The sequence below is a fragment of the Trichomycterus rosablanca genome, chromosome 19, assembly GCF_030014385.1.
Source record: "Trichomycterus rosablanca isolate fTriRos1 chromosome 19, fTriRos1.hap1, whole genome shotgun sequence".
Taxonomy (NCBI): Eukaryota; Metazoa; Chordata; class Actinopteri; order Siluriformes; family Trichomycteridae; genus Trichomycterus; species Trichomycterus rosablanca.
The window spans coordinates 7,866,846-7,892,887 of NC_086006.1; the positions used below are offsets into that span (position 1 = coordinate 7,866,846).

At 40.4% G+C, this 26,042-nt stretch overlaps 1 protein-coding gene across 1 annotated transcript in view; it reads left to right on the top strand.

Moving 5' to 3' along the window:
- The window catches only part of ephb2a (eph receptor B2a), a 63,741-nt gene that overhangs the window by 17,109 nt on the left and 20,590 nt on the right, over positions 1-26,042 (top strand). Inside the window, exons 2-3 of the mRNA XM_063015565.1 lie at positions 451-515; positions 2,267-2,951. Coding sequence (XP_062871635.1) covers positions 451-515; positions 2,267-2,951 — 750 coding nt within the window. The remainder of the gene's footprint in view (positions 1-450; positions 516-2,266; positions 2,952-26,042) is intronic.

Consider the following 26,042-nt stretch of genomic DNA (forward strand, 5'->3'; position numbering starts at 1 on the left):
TATGCAGTAAAAAACTGTACCCACACAACAGTGGTTGAGTAGTTGTTTATCCGACTTTTCCTAGCTTTTAAGATCTTACACAGTTACAAATGTGAAAAGCATGAAAGCAGATGTCACAAAACAATATGACCCATTACTGATATTACAAGACACCTTTAATCCAATAATGACCTTGTTTCCTATCCCATTTATTAACAGTACGGGATAAGAGAGGCATGCTAGCCTGAATAAATGAGCTATTGTTGTTCATGTCACGATGCGAGTCAGCGCTGATTTAGCATGCAGCAACGCTATTTATTATGAATTGCAATTATTGTCAAGAGGCTGGAGCCGAGTTAACAGCCTTATGAATGCCTGAATGCTATGAAAAGGAAAGATCCCATTATTGCAGCTGCATTAAAGTCGGCGTGCGTCGTACTGATGGCTCTGTGTTTGGCGTTTTTCTTTCAGATGTGCTGATGGACTCCACAACAGCGACAGCAGAGCTGGGCTGGACGATATACCCATCATTAGGGGTGAGCGCCAAGCTGACCTACTCTGGTTATTCCATTTAGCATATGTAAACACAATGCTTCACTGCGTTACATTATCTGAAATCAATGCTTCGCTGCACAAACGCACAAAGATCCGTGATGCTCGGTACCCAAAGGAGCTTTTACATGAAATTCAAATGAAGCCTTATCACAAAGTAATGAAAGTCCTGCTTTATTTTCTCAGCAGTGTATAATAGGTCTATTAGAATAATTACATAATCTTCTGACCATGATTATTGGCTTTACATTTGGGTTTTGTTTACAACAGAACGAACAGGATTAAAAATGAGGTGTAAAGCAGTCAGGCCAAATGAATTGTTATGTCTTATTCTTTACATAATTATTTATTTGACTGACAAGTTAATTTTTACATATTAAAACTCAGTCATCCTTGTTGGATATTAATTATTTTTCTTTGTGTTTTATTTATACATTAGCTCCCAATTTAGCGTAGCCAATTAGTTTTTTGTTGCTGGGGACCGCGATCACCTTTGAGGAGAGTATATTTGCCCCCTCGAACGTGTGCACAGTCCACATACAAGCTAAACTGCTACTATGGTTAGGACAAGCTTGGTTGTGCTGTGACTTAAACCTTTGAGGGTTATCCACATGGCTAGGGTGTATTTATCAGTTATATTAAATACTGTAAATTATATGCTTTCGACTTTTTGACAGCAGTTTGGGGAAGGCACGACAAAAAGCACACTGTATAGGCATGGTTCCTTAATAAACTGGAACAACAGTTTTCTATTTGTTTTTCGGCAACATTAGAGCATATACAAAATTATATATTACTCTATATACATGTACTGTATATAGATAAATAAATAGGTAAATAAATAAATAGATGGATGGATGGATTTATAAATAGGAAGATAGATAGATAGATTCAAATCGTTTATTTTCTTCCCAATCTAGTCGTGTCCAATTACTCAATTGCATTTTGCCACCTACACTGCTGCTGCAGCCAACCGCTTCTTTCTCCTATGGAGATCCGTATTGCGCACAGAGAGTCACACACTCATCTCCATTATTCCCCGTCTCATCATGCAGGTGCCATTGAACAGCCAGCACAGGTTGTAACTACAGCAGTTATGATGAATCCCCTTCAGCATTCTCACCCTTTATATAGGTGCCCCGCCTGCTGGAAGCAGATTTGAGATTTGAACCCGCAAGTTGAAATGTCAACTCTGGTGTGCTAGTGTGGTTTTTTTTTTTTCGCTGTGCCACCCAAGTGACACAATTTGTATATATCTATTAAACATTAAATTACTAAACCTACTGCATAAATTAAAGCATTAATAATTGATGGATGAAAAATTATTTCTAATAATTCCTGAACCTTAATCACTTGTCAATAGACACTTGTGATGTAAACATCAGTTTCACCGCTGCTAACTAAAATGCAACAGCTTTTTAACAACTTTAGCTGCACTAGATGTTTTAGACTAATTCTGGGATTTGATTGGCCCTGCTCTCTGGGTGCAAGGTACGGCATTGCTGTCTATTTAATCAATCACCAGCCAATATCGGGGATCTTTGAGTGTGTGTGTATGGACAAGTGCAGTTAGCACCTTCTCCAAGCGGGTTATGTCCCAACATATCTCTAAATTCTGCACATATACCTGTTTTTATTAGAAGAGTTTCATGTTTCTTGTGATCACATTTTAGGTGTTTTTATTTTTAGTAAGAGACATTATTAATTTCCAGTCTTCCCCATGCTTTATCTCTAGTGGGAGGAAGTGAGTGGCTACGACGAGAACATGAACACTATTCGCACCTACCAGGTGTGCAACGTCTTCAGAGCCAACCAAAACAACTGGGTGCGCACCAATTACATTCGCCGCCGAGGCGCTCAGCGCATCCACGTGGAGATCAAGTTCTCGGTAAGAGACTGCAGCAGCGTCCCCAACGTCCCAGGCTCCTGTAAGGAGACCTTTAACCTCTACTATTTTGAGTCAGACTCAGACCTAGCCACCAAAGTGCACCCTCCGTGGATGGAGAACCCCTGGATCAAAGTGGACACTATAGCGGCGGACGAGAGCTTCTCACAGGTGGATCTGGGCGGCAGGGTGATGAAGATCAACACAGAAATGCGCAGCTTCGGACCTGTGTCTCGCAACGGCTTCTACCTGGCCTTTCAGGATTACGGAGCCTGCATGTCACTCATCGCTGTGCGAGTGTTCTTCAGGAAGTGTCCCCGCGTGGTGCGGAACGGAGCAGTTTTTCCTGAGACTTTATCAGGTGCTGAGAGCACTTCATTGGTGGCTGCTAGGGGCACGTGCATACCTAATGGAGAGGAAGTGGATGTGCCCATTAAACTTTATTGCAACGGAGATGGCGAGTGGTTGGTCCCTATCGGGCGCTGCATGTGCAAGGCAGGACATGAGGCTGTAGAGAACGGCACCACCTGCAAAGGTGAGTTGGTGTTATTATTTGGGATTACTAATAAATGGCTAAACTGGTTTTGGTCACATAATACAGATTTTATTTATACACTTTAATACACTTCCAGAACAACACATTGTATTATAGTCTTTACTATGGTAATGTCATTACAGTACTGAGAATAATCCACCACCCAAACATCATGAGTTCCTTTCGATTGATAAATTGGGTAAGAGGATATGACAATGTACACTGATCAGCCATAACATTAAAACCACCTCCTTGTTTCTACATTCACTGTCTATTTTATCAGCTCCACTTACCATATAGAAGCACTTTGTAGTTCTACAATTACTGACTGTAGTCCATCTATTTCTGTGCATGCTCTGTTAGCCCCTTTTCATACTGTTCTTCAATGGCCGGGACTCTTCCAGGACTACTACAGAGCAGGTATTATTTGGGTGGTGGATCATTCTCAGCAATGCAGTGACACTGACATGGTGCTGGTGTGTTAGTGTGTGTTGTGCTGGTATGTGTGGATAAGACACAGCAATGCTGATGGAGTTTTTAAACACCTCACTGCTGGAGTGAGAATAGTCCACCAACCAAAAATATCCAGCCAACAGTGCCCCGTGGGCAGCGTCTTGTGACCACTGATGAAGGTCTAGAAGATGACCAACTCAAACAGCAGCAATAGATGAGTGATCATCTCTGACTTTACATCTACAAGGTGAAGCAACTAGGTATGAGTGTCTAATAGAGTAGACAGTGAGTGGACACAGTATTTAAAAACTCCTCATACCAGCACAACACACACTAACACACCACCACCATGTCAGTGTCACGGCAGTGCTGAGAATGAGGTCCTGTGGGGGTCCTGACCATTGAAGAACAGGGTGAAAGGGGGCTAACAAAGCATGCAGAGAAACAGATGGACTTCAGTCAGTAATTGTAGAACTACAAAGTGCTTCTGTATGGTGAGTGGAGCTGATAAAATGGACAGTGAGTGTAGAAACAAGGAGGTGGTTTTAATGTCATGGCTGATCAGTGTACATAGCAACAGATTTGCTACAGTCGATAATTGTATACCCACAATGTTAATCTGTACTGTTGTACCTTACAGAACAACACCCAGACATTATGCCTTTGTCTCTTTCTGTCTCCATATGTTTCTCATAATTTTCTAGTCTCCTCCAGGCCTGCCTAATGGCAGAGACATATAGTCATAAACACTCATGCATACTCACATCCCAGTATGCCAACATTAGAACCCGATATTATGTTTGGCTGTCTTGAGTATTAATGCATGCATGAGTATTTCTCATTCCACAGGGATAATGGTACAATAATGAATAGTAATCCTTCACTCCCAGGTACGGCTAATCCCTCAGTCAGTGGTAAAGCTATCCTGTACTATCCTATAGAAGGATTTAGAAGGTGTTTTTCCCCTTCCCCATTCATAGAGCGATGAGGTGCGATGAAGAAATGATTTTTGGCAGAGTACTCTCGGGCACTGTTGACAGAATATAAATTACTAATGTCCCTCCATCTGCAGCAGCTGATGGATGGAAATCGGCAATATCTTCAGCGAGCACGCGGCAGATTGTCTCTTTTATTTCCCTGGGTGTTAATCCCCCCTCGCCGACGTCGCTTTAATGACACTACTAATTGACTAATTTGGAGTGTGGAGAGGGAGCAGCAGACATGCTTAGACGCAGCTCTCCCTAGTGATTCCGTTCAAATATAAAACACAACTAATACATCCCCCCGTGGTGCTTAACCAAGGAGACAAAGAGAATCTGCATTTTCTGCCACTATTGGAAGCTTTCAGTAGTTATTCTTATTAGCAGGGGGTAAAGACAATTATATTATTGTTTGTAAGCTTGTTGCGAAACCCTTTTTGTAGTCATTTTGAAGCAAATTAGTGAAATCTTGTACATCAGCGGTGCTTTTTACACAAGGGCAGGGTAGCATTAGTGCTAAATTATTTCAAGTCATTAGGCATAATGTCTTTTCCAATATTATTACAATTATGAATAATTAATAATCCATAAATAACTACGATTCTTGCACACAATTTATTTATGGTCAATTTACTTGTGCACCATTGGGCATGTTGGATAGCAGGCTAGTAGCTGTAACATAGAGCACAAGGACAGAGGTGGACATGTTTAGAATGCTACACAAGAACAAGACATACTATTACTGACAAGACATACTATGACAAACTGGCAGGGCTGAACAAGGGAGGACGAAGTCAAAGCCAAAGCTATTCTATGCTAAAGGCTAATGATAATGAATGCTAACATATAACAGGTCACTACATTAAACTACCACTAAGAGCAACAGGAATGCTAACTACTAGGCTAACAGCTATGCTAAGCTAATACACAACCTAACCTAGAACTAAGAACGTGACTAACAAGGACAGAATAAACATACTATAAATACTATAATAGTATAAAACTACTAGGCTAACAGCTATGCTGAGATAATATTCAGGCTACTAGGCTAACAGCCATGTTAAACTACTACACAGGCTACTAGGCTAACAGCTATGCTTGGCTATGACACAACCTAACCTAGAACTAAAAACACGACGAATAAAAACAGTATAAATATTCACAAAGACAAACAGACAAGATCAGGATATAACAAGGACAGGCGCCAAAACAGAAACCAAGACACAGACCAGGACAGGAACCAAGACAGAGGCCAAAACTAGGATAGCATTTATAAGCTAACTCATGAGGAGCAGCTGGGAGTGATTAATACCAGGACAAATCAGGTAGAGGAGACGGAGACAAGCCTCAGACAAGATCTTTGCACCAGCCAGTGGTGGATTTATACAGTGAGTTTCAGTAAATATGGCGGTCCATTCTTCTCTCTCTGGATTTCTGTTGCTTTATCCAGACAATACGAGTCCCTGTCGCTGTGGTAATAGGGTGAATTGCCATCCAACCTCTTTTCTCTTAGATATGGCCAATTGTGGCACATCATTTCACTAATTTGCCCTAAAATCATGCAATATGTCACTGAGTTGTAAAGACAGTGTGATATTCTTGATAGGGAAACTGTAATGTTACCAGCGTGCATACATCTAAAGGTTATGGTGCTACTTAGGAAGATGTTATTCACACATCAGGTATTTCTTGGTAATGCAATGAGAATACTTGTTAATTCTAATTATTAATAATTAATTATTTACCTGAACAAGAGTACAAAGAATTTGTAATCTGAAACAAGTCCAAAAAAGTTGGAACAGAGGTATTTGTACCACTGATGATACTAATTGACGCAGTTTTCAAGTTGATTTTGTCCGTTATTGATTGATAGAATCTATTGTGAGCCATTGTCTGATTCTTTTCTTCATAATACACTATACATTTTTATAACACTCCAAACCCAAGCTGTTGTAGCATGAAAGCCTTTTATTGTCTTGCTGAAATAACCATGAACTTCCGAGGAAAAGATGGCGCCTTGATGGCAGCGTATATGTCACTTATTGGCATACTTGGCATGGTGGCTTTTCTCTATTTGCTGATACATATCTGGAACTGGTTACATATATGTAACTCAATGCCAATTTATTTCTAAAAACAAGCTAAAACATTGACTAATCTAAGCACAGCACACATTTTCACTGTTCTTTGGTGTTAACCTTGGGCCCAGAGAACTGGATAGTGTTTCAAATTGACTTGGATTGAAAAAGGTTATATTAAAAAAACAATAACAAAATGTTGGGGGAAAAAGTGCCTTAGTAAGGTGTTGGGCCACCAAAATCCATCAAAATATCTTCAGTGTGCCATCGTAGATCCTACAAGTCTCTGGAACTGTACTGGAGGAAGAAATTCCATAAGATATTCCCTCACTTGGTGTTTTGGATTAGTATTTTTGTCACAGTAGAAAATCAGATTAGGTTCATTGTACATATTTTCAATTGTAGTATAAAACACACAGCCGAGCATAGCTGTTTTTGGTTGATCCAATTCCCTTCCTCCTTGTACTCCTTGTCCACAATTGTGGAGTATCTCATGTATTTTGCACTAGTCTCTGGATATAACGTTACTGATCGTATTTTGTGGGAAATGGGTGGGAAGTCGACCTTGGTGATCTGACCATAAGTGACATTTTAGGAGGCGACTGACATTGATTGGTTTGACAGGATAGACTTGAGTCAGCGTTTTTGTTCTACTTCTGCCTTTGGAAACCTAAAACTGTTAAGTTCAGTGTTGTAGCATAAAATGCATTTGTTAAAAATTGTGTTTTAAGATTTGTGTATCTAGTACTGAGCTCTTATGATAATCATAATTATGATAGTCATAATGAGCCCCACTTGGGTATTGTGACTTTTTTGTGATTGTTGCTGAATAATGCGTAGTTCACACCACACGACTTTTGCCCAGATTTTCGCTCGGCGACTGGTCGGCGCTAGATTTGCCAGCTCGGGAGCAACTCGGCGTTTGCTTGGCGATCGAAACTCGGCTCTCAATCGCTAAGTGTGAACTACTCAACAACTCGAACCGCTCGGATCGAGATTTCTAACATTTCAGATATCTCAATCTGAGTTGCACAACTGGCAATGAGTGCTATGTCGAACAGCCAATGAGAACGCAAGATACAGTGTGAGGAGAATCGCAGGGGAGGAGTGTAAAAGGTTGTATAGGGGCTTAATACAGTTTATATCATAACACACCGGCACACACACACACACAAGCTTTACAGTATTTCTGACCTTATCATTCTCTACAAAACATCAACGTTGCATTGCAAAAATATTTATTAACCTCCAACTCACTATAGAACAATCCAAGCAAAATCCAAGATTCATTTATTTTTTCTCTTTGTTTTTACGTGCACAAACTTCGATCGCTTGCTTCTTGTTGACGTGCATTTTTGGACGTGGTATCATTAAACCATTAGTCACTTCTCGCGTTTGTTTTCGTGACAAAATGATATTTGGGAGAGCAGAGAAGCTCGCCCGCGATTCCAGTTGGTGATAGATCATGTAGTGTGAAACCCCCTATCGCCGATCAGTCGTGTAGTGTGAAATACACACCGACTGATAAGACTCCCGAGTGCAAGAGATTCAGTCGTGTAGTGTGAACCGTACAGCGACCCGGCAAATCAGAAAGTCGTGTAGTGTAAACTTGGCATAACACGCTTAATTTAGAAGTGACTTCTCTTATAATGTTCAACATTATAAAACGTATTTGCACTTTTTAGGAGGGTAAGCCATTGCAATGAAATGTAATAGTAACTTCAATAATTGTTCATCTTATCATCTAAAGGTTGTGAAATTTTTTCTCCCAATCTATATCAATCTATATCTAAATATTCACTTGAATTTTTCCTCTACTGCTGACTGAGAAGGGCCCTACCTAACTTATTTACCCCTCCGACACATGTGCAGTTGCCAACCGCTTCTTTTCACCATGTCACGAATCAAGCATTTTCAAGCTTCTTTGTGCTTCCTGAAGCTCAGGTTTATGTGGCATGCCCCTCTCTCCGGAAGCACACATTGAAGGTGGACTTGTTTATGGTTCCAAGTTGACGCCCCTTTGCTATGATTGGTCAATGAAGCTGATGATCCACAGCTGAACCTCATTTGGTTCTATACTCAATGTAATTAAAGGACTGAGCTGTGGATCATTTAGTGGAGGCTATTTTGGTTTGTTACGATTGGCATGATGATGACTTTGATTTGGTTATGGTTAATATTTGGATAGTCATGGTGTTTGAACGCTCATGTTTAGAAGTCTTGTTTAGTGTTAGTCTTGTTCATGTTTAGTGTTTGTTAGTTCATGTTTAGCTTTAGAATTGTTAGATTAGGGTCCAGGATAGTTTAGGGTCAGGTTTCACGTATGTTTAGATTACCGTTAGCGGTTAGCTTAGCATTTAGCATAGGTCATGTGTTTGTGTGTCTTGTCCTGTGCTAACCGGTCGGTTATTTGAATCAACGTTTATATACATCTCTGCATGTGTGTCCACCCTCATCTATAGCCCATTCGTTACACACCTTGCCAGGGACGGCTTGACAGACAGCAGTATCACATACGGATAGTCACGCACTGCACTCCATTATTCACCATCTCTGTGCAGGCAAAATAACTGTTTTGCTGTAATGTCAGGGTTGAGAGGAATGGCTTTTTAGTCTTTCCTATTACCTACTGTATGTAATGCCAAAGTATTCCAAGCCTCTATTAATGAATGCACAGCAACAAAGCTAGGAAATGAGTTAAAAGTACAATTTCAGACATTCTTTATGTGTCAATGTTTTTTGTGGTCCACAGCACTGTTGCTTGACATGCTTTTCACTTCTTTATGTAAAATACTGGTGAATTAGTTTGTCCTGTTCTTATGTGGTCTTTTCTCTGATCTGAGTCATCTTCACATAGATGATGAATAATGGAGAGCAGTGTGTAGACAGTATGTGATACTGTGTGAACCCATTTCTGACAGGTAAAAAAAAGCAGTCAGCGACTGCACACACGTCTGAGAGGGCTTGTGATGGGTTCGGCCCATCGGCCCATAGTCAGGGTAGGGGCCTGCAGCAGTGAAGGAAAAGATCAAACTGGGTAATTGGATATGACTAGAAAATGGGAAAATGCAGATATAGAAGACTAAAAAAGGTGATATGGAAAAAGTAAAGATTATTATTATTATTAGATATAGCAACATGATTCTGCCACTGCTATGTTTTACTGTAGGGATAGTATTTGCCAAGTGATGTTTAGTGCCAGTTTAGTGTTCTGCCCAAAGAGTTACATTTTCACCTCATCACTCCAGGGAATCTTTTTCCTCATGTTCTCAGAGTCTTTTACATGCCATTTAGCAAACTCCAATCAGGCTGTCATGTGCCTTTTACTCAGCAGTGGTTTCTTGCCACTTTGCCATAAAGGCCTGATTTATGGAGTGCTGCAGAGATGAATGTCCATGTAAAACAAGTTCTCCTAACTCGGCACAGGACTTTTGGAGCTCTGTAGAGGAACACTAAGGTTCTTTCAGAAGTAAATCAAATGTTCTGGAAGGTTCACATTTGTGCCAAGTTTGTTCCATTTTAAAACTATGAAGGCCACTGTGGTCATGGGAACAGACAAAGACTTAGATATTGTTATATATCCTTGCGCTGATCTATGCCTTGCTACAGTTCTGCACAAGAGGTCAAGGAGTCTAAAGTCTTCTGGAATCCACTACATTTCCACAATTAGGGGGGAGGATCGTTAGGAAAACATTTCTTTAAGGATCATAATTGGAGGTCTACAGGATATTTTTTGTGGTACAAGTCTTCTACAAATACAAATAGATGCCACCTCCAAGAAACTGTCCGGAAGGTATGCGTGAAAAAGGGTTTTCTCTCATTTAACCACACATTCATGTACCTAAAGTGTACTAGACCTTTTCTAGGACTTTGACTAGAACCAGGTTCTATGATCATAGAGGCAAAATAGAAAATATGATTATTATTATTATTAATCAATATATTTTTGTATTTATTGTTGCTTTTTAAAAATTTGGATTTTTTTAAACCAGTCATAGCTCTAGCCATTCCAGTCCTCTAGCCTAAACCCCATTGAAGCCCTATGAATTAAGCTAAAGACAGTCCACTAGTGAGAGGTGGAGGCAGATCATGTATTAAACTATAGACTACGTCATGTGTTCAGTTCACCCTAAACTGTTTGTTAAAATGTGCATCGAAGCAAACTACTACAACTGAACTGACCTTTGCTTTGTGTCCAAAGAAATTAAGGGCTTGAAAAGGGCAGGGTTACATAAGAACCCATAATTTATGTTATAAATCTAAGCTTATACAATTGGCTGGATTCATCAGGTTTTGGATTTTTTGTCATTTCAACAGTGATTTAATGATTAAAACATACAACCAATGGCCCATTGATAAGTCAACAATCTACATACAGCACAGGTAATATGTTGTTATATACACATATAACATATTTTCATTTCACTTATAGCATGCAACAAGTAGCTGGTTGGATCTTTACTCCCTCTACTTGGTATAATTTGAATCTGTTTGGTTTGTTTGTGGCACAAACTTGAATTTTCAGTAATGTCCAGATATTCTTCATTTATGGCCTTAGGTCAGGAGTCTCCAAAAGCTTGATTGAGTCTTATTCAGCTAGCCCCAGTGCATAATCCTACCACCACCATGCTTGCCAATTGGTGCAGTTTTGTTCCTTCTGGAGGATGACAAATAGACCAATGTTTCATGTTTTTTGTACTTATACAAGCATTTGTACAGTTGGACTGGCTTTAAGGGATCATTTTGACTTGTAAAAATGATTATACACTTTATAAGATCCTAACAGTGCATTTTGGAATTTCCCATCACAGAGCTTGTGCCACAGTTAGAAATTAAGATGCCATGCTGGCATTCAGTGACATAGAAGGTTCCACACCACCAGATTATTAATAAGCATTGCTGTATGTATATTTTTGACCTATTGAATTTAGTCAAATTCTTAGGGAACCAAGAACATTGGTGAACAATGAGCGGAAATTGATAAAGTATAAGAATCAGCTGTCATAACTGGGCCAGCTACTCAATCCACCGGTGTGTGACAATCTAGTTCTCATAAAAGAAGATAAGAGAGCAGGGCAGCTGCTCCACTGGCTGACACAACCCACATTCAGCCTCCATGCTTCTGGTGGGCCAGCTCACAGAAGGGCCGTCACACCACAACCAGACAAGACCAAGCTAGGCTTGGTCATCATGGTTTTAGAGACACAAACCAGTTGACAACAGAGCAGGCAGCAACTCTGTGGGGAGATGACTGTTCTAATATAGACCTACCTCCACCTGGAGCGAATTAACACTCAATGAGATGCAAAGATGTCCCAAGTATATACTGTTATGTTATGTAACGTACAATTCTGACCAAAACTGTACACTATATAGCCAAAAGTATGTGGATACCCTTCATAATTGATGATCTTTGGTGATTTACAACTGCTAACAGGTGTCTAGGATTATATAAAGACTATATAAAATAAATGAAACACTTACAACTTTGTTGCAACAGTTTGGGGTGGGTCACTTTCAGTTTTCGCAAGACGGCGCCCCTGTGCACAAAGCAAGGTCCATAATGACATTATTTGATGAGGTGTAGAGGAACTCTGGTGGAACTTCTCATCCAAAATCAGTGCCTGACCTTACAAATGCTTTGCCAATTTGTTTTCTGTTCAGACACCTTAAGGGAAGAGTGGAGACTTTGTGTGTGGAGTGGGTGTTACTCCATGCTAATGCCCACAACTAACACATATTAGCACAGAGGAATGCCTCTTATCTGTGTATAAATTAAGCAAAAAGCTGGAGCAGGATAAATGCCCGGGTCTAAGGGGTTAATCTATGCTGAGCACTGGCTGTCTGTACTGGCTCTAGCCTTCTTCTTTTTGATGGGAAGCAGGTGTCTTGTTGTCATTGATGAGGCATTCATTGATCAAAGGCTCGTCAGGAGTCCAGACCTTGTCCATCAGTCTCCAGCAGCCAGACAATGTCTGATGAGCTGAGACCGTCAGTGACTCTCCTCGTCACGCCTCTCCTCATTCTCATAAAAGAAGCCCTTGCCTAATAAAAGACAAGCGGTGGGGTTCTTTTGTTGCACCAGTGTATCTCTCCTAGATTAAAATTCTAAACGGCTGTGTAAGTACAATCTGCCCTGTTACAGTGCTTTTAACCATTTTACTACCCAGCCAAATGAAAGACGACACTTAAACAGCACATTTATTTGTTATTGCTGAATATTTTATTATTATGGCTTTATTATGAACAGCTACCACTCTGAAAAATACTTACTAGATTTGAAAGACTGCATGGAATCCATAAACAGGTTGAGCGCTGATATTAGTAATAAGTTCTGCTAGCAGGCAGAGATCCAAACGTCGTAAATGATGTAAAGATCAAGTTTCTGTGCAGGCTAATTAAATCAACAGTTTTTTATGGAATTAGCTTTGAGCACAGGAGCATTGATATAATAAAACAGAAAAGAGCCAGCAATAGGATTTTCCTTTATTGGAACTAAGGGACGACAAACCAAGCCATTAAAACCAGCACAGGACTATTTTTACTTTTTTTTTTGTATTTTAGAAGCTTCGGATCTAACCTGACATGTTAAAGCTTGACTGTGTTTGATGCAAATCATATAGACAAAGAAAATGCAGTAGTCATTCTTTCTGGAATGACAACCCCTAAGCAGATGCCAGTATAAAGCTTGCATGACTGTGGTCAGTATCACCAGTGTAGTGTATACCAGCTTCTAAATCTCAGACATTAAACTTTGAGTAGGTTTGATGTGGTGAGAATTCAAAAGAAGTCAAATGGTACCAACAGACTGGATTAAAAACGATTTAATAAAATACAAGGGTGGCACAGTGGCTCGTGGGTCGCCTCACAGCAAGAAGGTCCGGGTCCTTTCTGTGCGGAGTTTGCATGTTCTCCCCGTGTCTGCGTGGGTTTCTTTTGGGAGCTCTGGTTTCCTCCCACAGTTCAGAAACATGCAGTCAGGTTAATTGGAGACACTGAATTGCTCTATAGGTAAATGGGTGTGTGTATATGTGTGTAGGTGTGTGTGTATGTGTGTCTGCCCTGCAGTGGACTGGCGCCCCGTCCAGGGTGTTACTGTGTGCCTAGCGCCTATTGAAAAGCTGGGATAGGCTTCAGCACCCCCCCGCAACCCTAATTGGATGAGCAGTTAAAAAAGTTAAAAAGTTTAGTGAGTAAAATACAATTGTGGGTTCTTACAGCAGTATGTAAGCTGAAGAACAAGGAACAGAACTCTTTTTATACTACTCTAGTCACATTACGATTTCAACACTTCGGTGTTGGACTTTGGAACCTCCATTCTGTGCTAACTGTTGTTCCTTATCTGCTTATAACAGACATATTGCTTATATCTGTTCATTCCACTCCCAGCCACACCTCAAGTACCTATAAGGCTTTAAGGCCTTAATGCACAAAACAGCAAAATACTAATATTCAGATTATACTAAGCACAAAATCTAATTTTTCCATAACGTTCACGTTTTTAAAAAAATCTATAGATTGCTAGCACTAGCACACAATCTTAATTAATTCATAGTTTGGTTTTCCTTATGAAACGGCTTCTCACAGGTTTTTCAGTTATTAAGATATTTCAGTATTTCCGATATTTCAAAGCAACTTTACAGACTCCGGGACCAACAGACCAAAAACCCCTGTTGAGCAAGCCAAGGGTGACAGTAGCAAGGAAAAACTAACTTAAAAATACAGGGAGAAACCTTAAGAACCAGACTCAGCAGGGACCTCCATCCTCCTTGGGACACTAGCCCGTGACTGCAGGGATCCAGGGTTTGAATCCCCATAGCTAACATGATTGCTATGTCTGAGGGGGAGTCTAAGCCCTCACGGTGAAATGGCATCCTGTCCAGTGTATGTTGCTGCATTGTGCAGAGTGTCCAAGGAAACCGGACCCGCCACGACCCTTACCAGGATAAAACATAGAAATTAAATGAAATTAAAATATTTTACTTTAGTTAGCATTGATAAAATTTGTAATTTTAAGGTTTTAGAAATAATTGTTGTAATAATTACTTTGCGTGGTGCAAAACTACCCAGCCCTGCCAGCCAATCAGAAACGGAACTGGTTTTCCTGATGTCTTTGACGTCCAGAATAAAACATGTGCCGTGTGTGCTTTCTGTCACAGTGTCACATTGTACTTTCAATTATTTCTGTTGTGAACACCATGCGCCTCCAGCTTATGCAACTCTGTTCGACTGACCTAGTTGGTGAATTAAATGGTGCTTAAAATGACCTAAAACCCATCATCAGAACCCCCCACACAAATACACCTGCTCATATGAGCGACAAAAGGCCAGTATGGGGGCTCGAGAGGAAATGGAGCACATAAGGAGGTCTCTGTAGTGCTGCAGCTGGGAAATTATCCTGAATCCTGACTATTACTTCTATTTAAGTGGATCTCCAAGCTCAGTTCATTACCAAACTTATTACGTAAGTGCCTATAACATGCTTTAAATATCTGTGCTGCTGATTAAATATTTAATTTGTATTTGATTTCAAACACATCCCGAAGGTGCTAGATTGGATTTAGCTCTAATGACTGGTGAGCTGTTTAGTTGTGCTGAGTCTGTACACACTGTATCCTCAGTTTTCGTATTTTGTCTAACAGGAATAGAACCCCATGGTTGGTATATATTATATCCTATTCACCACAGGGTTTGATGTGTTGTGCATTCCAGAATGCTTTTCTGTGCAGTGCGGTTGTAAAGTTTGGAAAACCTTGAACTGGCCATTCTTTTCTTCATGCTATTATCAACAAGGTGGTTCTGTCTGCAGAACTGCAGCTTACTGGATGTTTTTTGATGTAAAACTTTCGATTTCATTAAAAAAACCTAAATATTATTATACATACACTGATCAGCCATTACATTAAAACCACCTCCTTGTTTCTACACTCACTGTCTATTTGATCAGCTCCACTTACCATATAGAAGCACTTTGTACTGACTGTAGTCCATCTGTTTCTCTACATACTTTTTTTACCTCCTTTTACTCTGTTCTTCAATGGTCAGGACTCTCCCACTACAGAGCAGGTATTATTTGGGTGATGGATCATTCTCAGCACTGCAGTGACACTGTCATGGTGGTGGTGTGTTAGTATGTGTTGTGCTGGTATGAGTGGATAAGACCACTCACTGTCACTGCTGGACTGAGAATAGTCCACCAACCAAATAAATCCAGCCAACAGCACCCCGTGGGCAGTGTCCTGTGACCACTAATGAAGGTCTAGAAGATGACCAATTTAAACAGCAGCAATAGATGAGCGATCGTTTCTGACTTTACATTTACTCTACAAGGTGGACCAATTAGGTAGGAGTGTCTAATAGAGTGGACATTGAGTGGACACGGTTTTTAAAAACTCCAGCAGCGTTGCTGTGTCTGATCCACTCATACCAGCACAACACACACTAACACACCACCACCATGTCAGTGTCACTGCAGTGCTGAGAATGATCCACCACCCAAATAATACCTGCTCTGTGGGGGTCCTGACCATTGAAGAACAGCATGAAAGGGGGCTAACAAAGCATGCAGAGAAACAGATGGACTACAGTCAGTAATTGTAGAACTACAAAGTTCTTCTATATGGTAAGTGGAGCTGATAGGTGAACTGATTGGTGTATAATTTTTCAGACATAAGTTCAGCAATAGTCTTTCTATATTTATGAAGCTTGATTACTGCGTTTCTTGGCATTGTTTGCATCCACTGTTATTCCAAAAGTACAAATATTTTCTCAGTATAATTCTAAAAGCCTTGCTGGCTCACAATGTCCCATCACATGATCCACTACTAAACATCAGAATCATTTTTTCAGTCTATTTTTATTCAGCACCCGTGTGTCCGTGTATTCTGTCTCGCCGTCCTGCTGTGTAGCACTGATTGCAGCAGCTCATCCGAATCACTCCACGCCGTCCCTCTGCATAATGCTGACGGACCCGGCTCTTTCCTAGCATCATATTATCCGCCGTACCATTCACTCGGTGCCAGTTCTCTCCCCAGCAGTGCGGCCGATGACTGACACGTTCGGATTTTGCTGTCAGCCGTACAAAAGGAGCTCCGAGTATCATGGACGTGCGATGTTGACACCACACAGCCAGCTCTGCAACGGGTGTCACAGTGTCACATAAAAGAGCTTGTCGGGTTAACGGCGAGGTCTTTGTCTCAGGTAGAAGTCGGCAGATGGAGCTGACACTATTAATATTTACAACTCCAGATGAAATAAATACGTTTCAGCTGTCAGTCAGGGCACAATGAGGGCAGTCAGCAGAAAACTGCTCCCCGGTGAGCCGTGTCTGAGGCACCAGGGGCTAATGAAATATTAACAGCATACACAGTGCAGAGATGAATGACACCAAACTGGTTTTGACACCTTTTTGGACAAGTAATAGCCTGTATTTATAATCATGAATATATAAAAGTGCTCTGCTGGATGTACAGTCTGTTAAACAAAGAATGTAACTCTGAATTTATTGTAATGTAGCTCTCTGAGTACATCTAAAGATCTAACAAATCTCAGTCCCAGTGTTCACGTGGAAAATCTGTGTGTGCTTTGTTTCATCTCATAATAATCCAGATGGCCAAAAAACAACTCCATTAGGATTGTATCCTCACCGGATCATTTTTGAAGCCTTTGAAATGTTGTCCACAATGGCAGGATTGTCGCCTGTGTCTTTAGTCTATGGGTATCAGGTGCAGGCAGAAACGGGCTTATTATGCACACGGTGTAATTAAATGAGCTCTGTTTGACAATAACTAAACATTAGACGCTACACACGTTACATAATCAGTACAGTATAATTATTTTTCACACTATATGTGTTTGCTAAAAAATGAAAAAATAATCAGTAGATACATGGAAAATGTGTCGTGATTGAACATGAGGGCACAAAATCAATTTTGACCGACCCATTTTTAAAAATAGACACACAATCTGTAGTTGCTTGGTTGGCGAGGTGAGACTACTAATGAGATTTGCAATTTCAGCCATTGTAGCCCTTCTGCTGGGCTGTACCAGACACTTTATCCATCATGTCCTCTGGCTTTAATGAGTCTTGACCGCCCAACAACCCGTCTGCAGTTTGTGGCTCGTTTCTCCTCACCAAGCTGCCTTAAACACCCTGTTTTCAGAGATACTTCAACCCAGTGGTTTGATCATAAGGATTCCATGATGTATTGAAGTCCATAAGGTATCTATGCCTCACATATCTGCTGCATTCAACTAGTATACTACTAGCAACTACCATCAGCCCAACATTTATGAAATAGGAATTGCCATGTACATCTTTTTTGGGGGGTGGGGGGTGGTCCTAATGTTCGCTCATCAGTATATGGAGCAAAATGAGACAAACGTATATCACACTGTTAAGTAAGATGTAGGATTTCTTACTTTGATTTGTTGTAATGCTGTATGGGTTCCGTCTGTATTTCACAAAATGCTACACAGTGCTGCAGAATTAAATTTACATATGGCAGAGCTTTATAGCTACAATAAGTCTGCTGTACTTCACACCAGCTTTGATTTTACAGGTTATTTTTATATGTTGAATTTTATTAGATGTTTTTTAGAATCAAATTTCAAAGCAGACAGTAAATTCATTCATTTATTGTCTGTTTATTATATCACACTGTATGTGTATGCTAAAAACAAAGAACCTTAAAGAGTGAAATGTGTTGTGACTTAATAAGAGTTAAAAACAATTTTGAGTGAACCATTTTTAAAAATAGAAGAACAATTTGTAGTTGCTTGGTTGGCGAGGTGAGACTACCAATGAGATTTGCAATTTTGGCCATGGTAGCTTTTCTGTTGGTCTGTACCAGACACTTTATCCATCATGTTCTCTGGCATCAATGAGTCTTGACCGCCCAACAACCTGTCGGCAGTTTGTGGCTTGTTTCTCACCAAGCTGCTTTAAACAACCAGTGTTTAGAGAAACTTCAACCCAGTTGTTTGATCATAAAGATTCCTTTATGTTTTTATGCCTCCCATATCTGCTGCATTCAGCAAATGTACTACTAGTAACAGCCCAACATTTAATATATTCCTGACATGCACAGTTACGAAATAGGAATTGCCATGTACATTTTTAAAGGGTGGTCCTAATGTTTTTGTTAATTAGAATATGTAGCAAAATATATGTTTAATGAGACAAGCATGTACTGTTTGTGTAGTAAGATGTATGCTGTATGGTTATGTCTGTATTTCACAAAATGCTACACAGTGCTGCAGAACTAAATTTACATATGGCAGAGCTTTATAGCTACAGTAAGTCTGCTGTACTTCACACCAGCTTTGATTTTAAAGGGTGAATTTTATTGGATGTTTTTAAGATCAAATTGTATAGCAGACAGTAAATTCATTCATTCATTTACATTTTTGGCATTTAGCACACACTTTTATCTAAAGTGACTTACAGTACTGTGACAGTATATATTGTCCAAGCAATTGAAGGTTAAGGGCCTTGCTCAAGGGCTCAACAGTGGCAACCTGGTAGTGGTTGGGCTTGAATTAGTGACCTTTCGATTACTAGTCCGGTACCTTAACCGCTAGGCTACAACCACCCTTCCTTCATTTACTGTTGGTTTTACCACTGCTTTATACTGGTCAGGGTTGCAATGGGTCTGATTTATTGGGTGAAAGGCAGAAAATACCCCAAACAGGTCTCCAGTTCACATACATACACTTATAGTCACACCTATCCTGACCCTAGATGCTTGGCCGGGGAATCAAAACCAGTTTCTTTCTTGCTGTGAGGCGATGGCGCTACTCACTGCACCACTGTTTGTTTGATTCTGTTCACAGTAAATGTGATATTTGCCATGTTTTATTCTACCTCCCAAAACATGCTGGTTAAAAGAATGACCACATGTATTTGCTCCTAAGGTAGAAGGTGTGATGCTTTATGTCCAGTGTTTTCGAGATATGATCTACTTTGAATTGAAGATTGTTACTAAAGTGGTAACTAATGAATGTATAATCATTTTGTGCACATTTCAATGATTATTACTGGCCTAGAATAAGAGAGAACAGGTTTTGTGATTGGCTCGGCTTGGCAATATTTGGACCAAATGTTTTCTCCCATCCAGGCCACACACCACAAATACTCTCACACTTCATAAGGCGTGTCATTCCACACATTCCACACATTAGTTTCAAAGAGTCTGTGAAAGGATTTTTGATTGACAGCACTCAGTGTAGTTTCCTCTCCTTTATCCTCATGCCTCATGCTCAGATTGCACGACTCTGTGTCCTGGATTTCTGCCCCGCGTATTAGGCTGTCATCTGCTGCCGGTCTTGGCCCCGGTGCTCCTGCTGGATGCCAGACTCTCTTCAGGCATTTTAGGGGCAGACTCTATCTAGCCTATCCTTTTGGGTAATCCCACGCCTCTCTGAGATATCCTGGACTAATCCTCAAGTCCTCAGGGCTGGCGATGAAAGTCTGCTCAAGTTTCATCGGATGTCGTCCAGAGTTAATGAGACTGAGGAGTAATGAAAGGATGATGGCTGCAAAGCTGTGGTCGAGTGGTACAGTACAGCGGTTGGCGGGGAACCACAGATTAGTGCGTACTGTTAAATCTTATTTTTTTACCATCAGAGTTACAAAAAAGGAAAAATAAAATAGACTAGCATCCACAGAATCATGGGAGATTTCCTAAAGGAACAGTCATTTAGTAATTTCAGTCTTAGGAAATGTATAATGCCAGTGGCTTTTTAAAAATGTCCTTATTTACTGCCATTTCTAGAGAAAAATGTTATTTATTGTAAATCTTGTGTATTGTAGCACTGTCGCCTCACAGCAAGAAGGTCCTGGGTTTGATCCCCAGGTGGGGCGGTCCGGGTCCTTTCTGTGTAGAGTTTGCATGTTCTCCCTATGTCCGTGTGGGTTTCCTCCAGGATCTCCGGTTTCCTCCCACAGTCCAGACATGCAAGTGAGGTGAATTGGAGATACTAAATTGTCCATGACTGTTTTTTTGTAAATGCATTTTCTCCCTTTTTCTCCCGATTTTTAGCACATCCAATTTTTACCCAATTGCATTATGCTTCCTCTCTACTGGTGCTGACCCCCGCCCCTAACTGAGAAGAACGAACTGACACACGCCCCCTCTGACACGTGTGCAGTAGCCGACTGCATTTTTTTTTACCTGCACGAGGCGAGTTCACTTGCAAATCAGCCCTGTGCACGGAGAGACACACCCTGAGCAGCATTATTCCTCTACTCCGTGCAGACGCCATCAGTCATTTCCCTCCCTGGATGAACAACAGCCAAACGTTGTTCATATAGCCGCCCAGCCCAGCCGGATGGCAGAGCTGAGATTCGATACGATGTATTCGAAACCCCAGCTCTGGTGTGCTAGCGTATTTCACTGCTGTGCCACCTGAGCGGCTCCATGACTGTGTTTGACATTGAACTTGTGAACTGATGAATTTTGTGTAACAAGTAACCTGTTCTGTCATGAATTGAATGAAAGTGTGTAAAACATGACGTTAAAATCCTAATAAATAAAATATATAAATAAATATATAAAGAATATCAAGGGATACTGACAGTCACCTGACCATAACCCATTAATCAAGGCACCTGAAAACAGAGAAATCCAACCATTTTTTTAACTCCATATATAATACGTCATCTTTATCTGAAGTCTGTGCTAAAGTGTAACATAAAACAACTATAACAAACACAAAAATGTGTAATGGAAAGGAAACACTAAGTTAAAGGGAATACTACGAAAAACAACGAATATGTTTATAGAATTTCTACTTCATAGAAAGCAAAGAACCAGAACGAATCTCTAATAAAAACATGGACTCTAATATAAAGTGGCAGAGCAAATGTGCATGGACACTGTGTGAATGTGTTATATATGACACCCTTGATGAGCTGGGAAACAAGCTGCAGGTGGTACTCAGGCAAAGTGCAGCACTGCAAATGTCCTGCTGAGGGTGGGACAGTTGATGAGGCTGATGGGAGTTGGAGTATTCATTCATTCATTGACAGTTTTACCACTGCTTTATCTTATTCAGGGACCTTGGACAGGTTGTTTGTCCATCACAGGGCACACACACACACACACATTTACACCTAGGGCAATTTTATAGCTTTAATTTATGCATGTTTTTGGACTGGGAAGAAAACCAGAGCTCCTGGAGGAAACCCACACAGACACGCAATCACCACACAAAAAGGTTATTTATTAGGATTTTAACGTCATGTTTTACACACGTGTTTGGTTACATTCATGACAAAAACAGGTAGTTACAGGTAGTTAAGTCTTTTTATGTCAAACACACGTTCACCTCACGTGTTTGTCTTTGGACTGTGGGAAGAAACCAGAGCTCCCGGAAAAACCCACGCAGACATGGGGAGAACATGCAAACTCTGCACAAAAAGGACCTGGATTGCTCTACCTGGGAATCGAACCCAGGACCTTCTTGCGGTGAGGCGACAGTGCTACCCACCGAGCCACCGTGCCGCCCCCACACAGAAAGTACCCAGGGAATTAAACCCAGGATGTTCTTGCTGTGAGGTACACAGTACACTTTTTAAATGGAAGGTTAGCTTTGTTTGAAACAAGGTAAATAAACTTCAGTTTCACACAAAATTGCGTAGTAATTGGGTTGAAGTATCTTCAAAATGGACTGAGTACCAATGGTCCTAGGAGACACAAACCAATGACAGGTTGTTGGCTTTGTAGATACAGGCCAGCCAAAATGTCCTTGGTAACACCTATATATGAATTGTATATTAAAACATTAAAAGAAGGTTGTCTAATCAGACAAATCCTGTTTTCTGATCATGTGGGCAGCCAGGCATGTTTACCCGTGCGCGTCTACATTGAGTCTATGTCTCTGTGGATCAGAGCTAACCTCCTAACTTTAACTGTGCACAATCCTAATGAATATTCCTGTAATATGCGATTTTAAGTTTGTCAGTAGCTAAATAGCTCAGGTTCTAAATAAGACTTCAGTATTTTGTGTTTGTTTTGTCAAAATCTCACCCTGATCTGTGCCGACTGACAGTTTGGTGCTACGACGTCGAGAACCGAGTGATCACAAGATGTCTGTAGTACACTCTATGTCACTGTGCTTTCGTTCCAGCTGGATTTCAGAAGCCGGTCTGCTTCTTGCATGCAGAATGCTGGCTTGTGCTCGCTGTCTGTGATGTGTGGACCTCTTCTCATTAAAATTCATTTATGCAGGGTTGGACGTACAGCAGGGAAATGATGCAGTGAAGAAATTAGTGGCACTACATTAGTCAGTACACATAATAAAATACATTTACAAACCTATTTAGTAGATGTATGGCTTGAAGTTGTTAGGCATTGCCATAGTAGACTGAAGAACCTCTGTAATAAATTGTATTGATATGTAGCTCAGTGACGTTTTACTTCACTGCCTGCACTCTGATTATTATTATTATAAAACATTAAAGTGTTGAATATATACAGAATTGTGCTTTTTCAATAGTGGCATCCATACTAATTAAAACTGACCACTGTAGACTTTTATCAAGTCTATGATAAAAGCCATGTCCCCAGCATCAGTGAATAATAGAATAAATGGAAGGGACAATACACAGCACAGCCTACCTTAACAGTTGAATGTAAAACTACAACAGAATTGGTTGGGAGTTCTCCAGTCAGTTACCTGAGTAGTGTTTTTAGCTGCTTTGGGGACTATTTGAAAACCTACTGAGCTACCTTGCTACCTACTGCCTACCTAGGGAGCTTCCTAAGTAGAGAGGATTCTAATAAGACATCAAACTCATAAGACTGGAACTCATAAGACACACACACACGTAATCGCAATTACGGCGATTACATCACTGCAGTTTTTGCTTACTAATTTAACACAGTTAAAAACCATTCAAACCAATGGGCTAAGGCGTGTGTGTGTGTCGAAAACAGAATTAGCATATAAATGACACTTCATACAGACCTTCTATGAATTAATCTATGAATTACTTACAAAATAATCAGTCAGATTATCGAAATAAGGCACCTTAGTAGGCAGCCTTTTAAGGTGTCTAAGAATTCGAACAGCCTTCTTCTCTGGAGCGCACGTAGGATGACGTAGAGCGTTCACTAGGTTTTCAAACAGACCTTTAGACATTTTGACTAACCGATTGCTAACTGAATTGCCGTAGGATTGCTAGGACTGCCTCATAGTGCAAATTAACCAGTAAACGTGAGGCACTTGAATACGAGGCGCTACGTGAATACATAACCTTAAATTTACTGTATATTGTGTCATTTATGTAAAAAAATACTCTATATAGTCAATTTCTTTTTTTTTGCTAATTAATAGAACTAATGGATGTATGCCAACTGCCAGCTAGCAGGTTACATGTTATTATTATGTCTGTAGGCATAGTGGAGACACTGAAAACATGCAGTGTTTACACACAGTTCTAGTAATACCACGTTTTGACAGATACTTTTATTAATCCACAGGACTTGTTTCAAAATACCTTTGCTATTACATGTAAAAAAAAATAAAAGTCACATAAAGCTTTTTTAATGAAAGTCTAATGAAAATGCGATGTCTAAAAAGCTCATGGTCAGTTGTCCATATATTTTTGTCAATATAGAGTTTTTTCTCATGGACAAGTTAAAAGGCCAAATAGTGTTGATGAACTGAATGGAACCCCGTGATAGTACAGCAGGCCACCCCTAATGGACAATAATATTTCTCCTGCCACCTAAAATGCCAGAGTTGCTCAGCCAGCTTGATGACAGCTTGAGTGAGACAAAAATAAGCAAAAGGTAGTAAAAGAACAACTAAGATACCTCAAAGAGGGCTCCATTTTTTGCATAAAGCTTTGGTTAGATTACATCAATAACTTCAACACGTACATGGTTAAGGTCACTGTCCTTTATTTTGAGTAGAGTGACAGAGCCGGTTCCTTTAATCAGCAGTCTCTGCACCTCATTAAGCATTAATTTGCAGCAGCTGGAGGAGTCTCTTTTTGATCCCGCTCTCTGTTCCAACTGCACTTTATCATTCTTTATTTTTTTATATTTCTGGGGAACTCAGCTGGTGTTGCGGCACCATTTTGCTTTTGCTTTTTGCCTCTACAGTATTATTACCCCCCATAGATAGTTCCATGCTGGAGGGAGACTGCATCAGTTGGTAGAATGATTGCTCTATTTTTTTATTGCCCTTCTAATAGCCACTGCTGGTTCTTATTCTGTTCCATCTCTAGTCTTTTTTTTTAAGAACTTGGGTTGTTACATGCTGGTGGACTAAGTAGCTGCACATTTGCTGAAACAAATGGTATAGTACAGCCATCCCCAACCTTTCTTGCACCATGGACTGGATTTATATAAGATATAATTTCATGGACCGGTGGGGGCAGCGGGATTTAAAATGGAATAACTGTAGAATGGAAAATCAGGGTGAATCCTGAGATTTTTTTGCTGCAACGAGACACTGCTCCCACCTAGTGGTGATTGGAGACAATAACACCCGACCCGAGATGTAGCGATCTCTAATTATTTACCCTTTCTGTGTGGCCCGGTAATAAATGACCCACGGACCAGTACAGATCCACGGCCCGGTGGTTGGTGACCACTGGTATAGTATAATAATAAATTAAATATAATAATATAATTGTAAAGTGATTAAGAAATAAATGGGTACATATTGTAAAGACTTGTATGTTTCCAGTTCCACTGAAAATCCCCCTGAAACATAGCACATAGTTCTAAACTATCAAGATATCACTTTACTTGTTCTCCTATCTGTGGCTCCATGTGAAACATTGAAGGTTAAATTTCCTTCCTTAAGTTCATGTTTCTGTCACTCAGCCTTCCACCCACTGAACGTTTCCAACACGTTCTTCTGTACCCCCCCTTATTTTAGCTAGCTGTGATGAGAGAATATGTATGCTTTTTATTCCTTCTGACTGAAAGCAAATGCTGTGTCATCAATCACAGACCCTGTAAGATGCAGCCAAGACTAATGTCGTACTGTCAAACCTGCCGTGAGATATTAGCCTAATAGAATGAGCTTTATTGTGCTCACTCGTGCTTGACGTTCTTTTTTAGGAAAGCATACTGTGCCGCACTTACAGAAAATGTGTCACATATTTGATTAGCCTTTATTCATTTCTGAATGTCAGACAGACTGAGTTTATTATAACTGGATTTAATACAAGAACTAGTTTTTTTATACAGATAGTGTTTTCCTTGAAGGACAGTTCTATTTGCTGCTGATTGATTTGTAACGAGGAGATGAGAGATGATATGCTTCAGTCACCAGAAGGGAGATATCAACTTGTGCCAGGTTGCCAACCTGTCAAGTTGCATTGTAGCAATTACATATCAAACCCCATTTATACCTGCAAGATCTTTTGAATTTTGTGTTGGTCCCTCTTTTGCTGCCAAAACAGCCCTGACCCGTCAAGGCATGGACTCCACTAGACTCCTCAAGGTGTGCTGTGGTATCTGGCACCAAGACGTTAGCAGCAGATCCTTTAATTCCATTAAGTTGCGAGGTGGGGCCTCCATGGATCAGACATGTTTGTCCAGCACATCCCACAGATG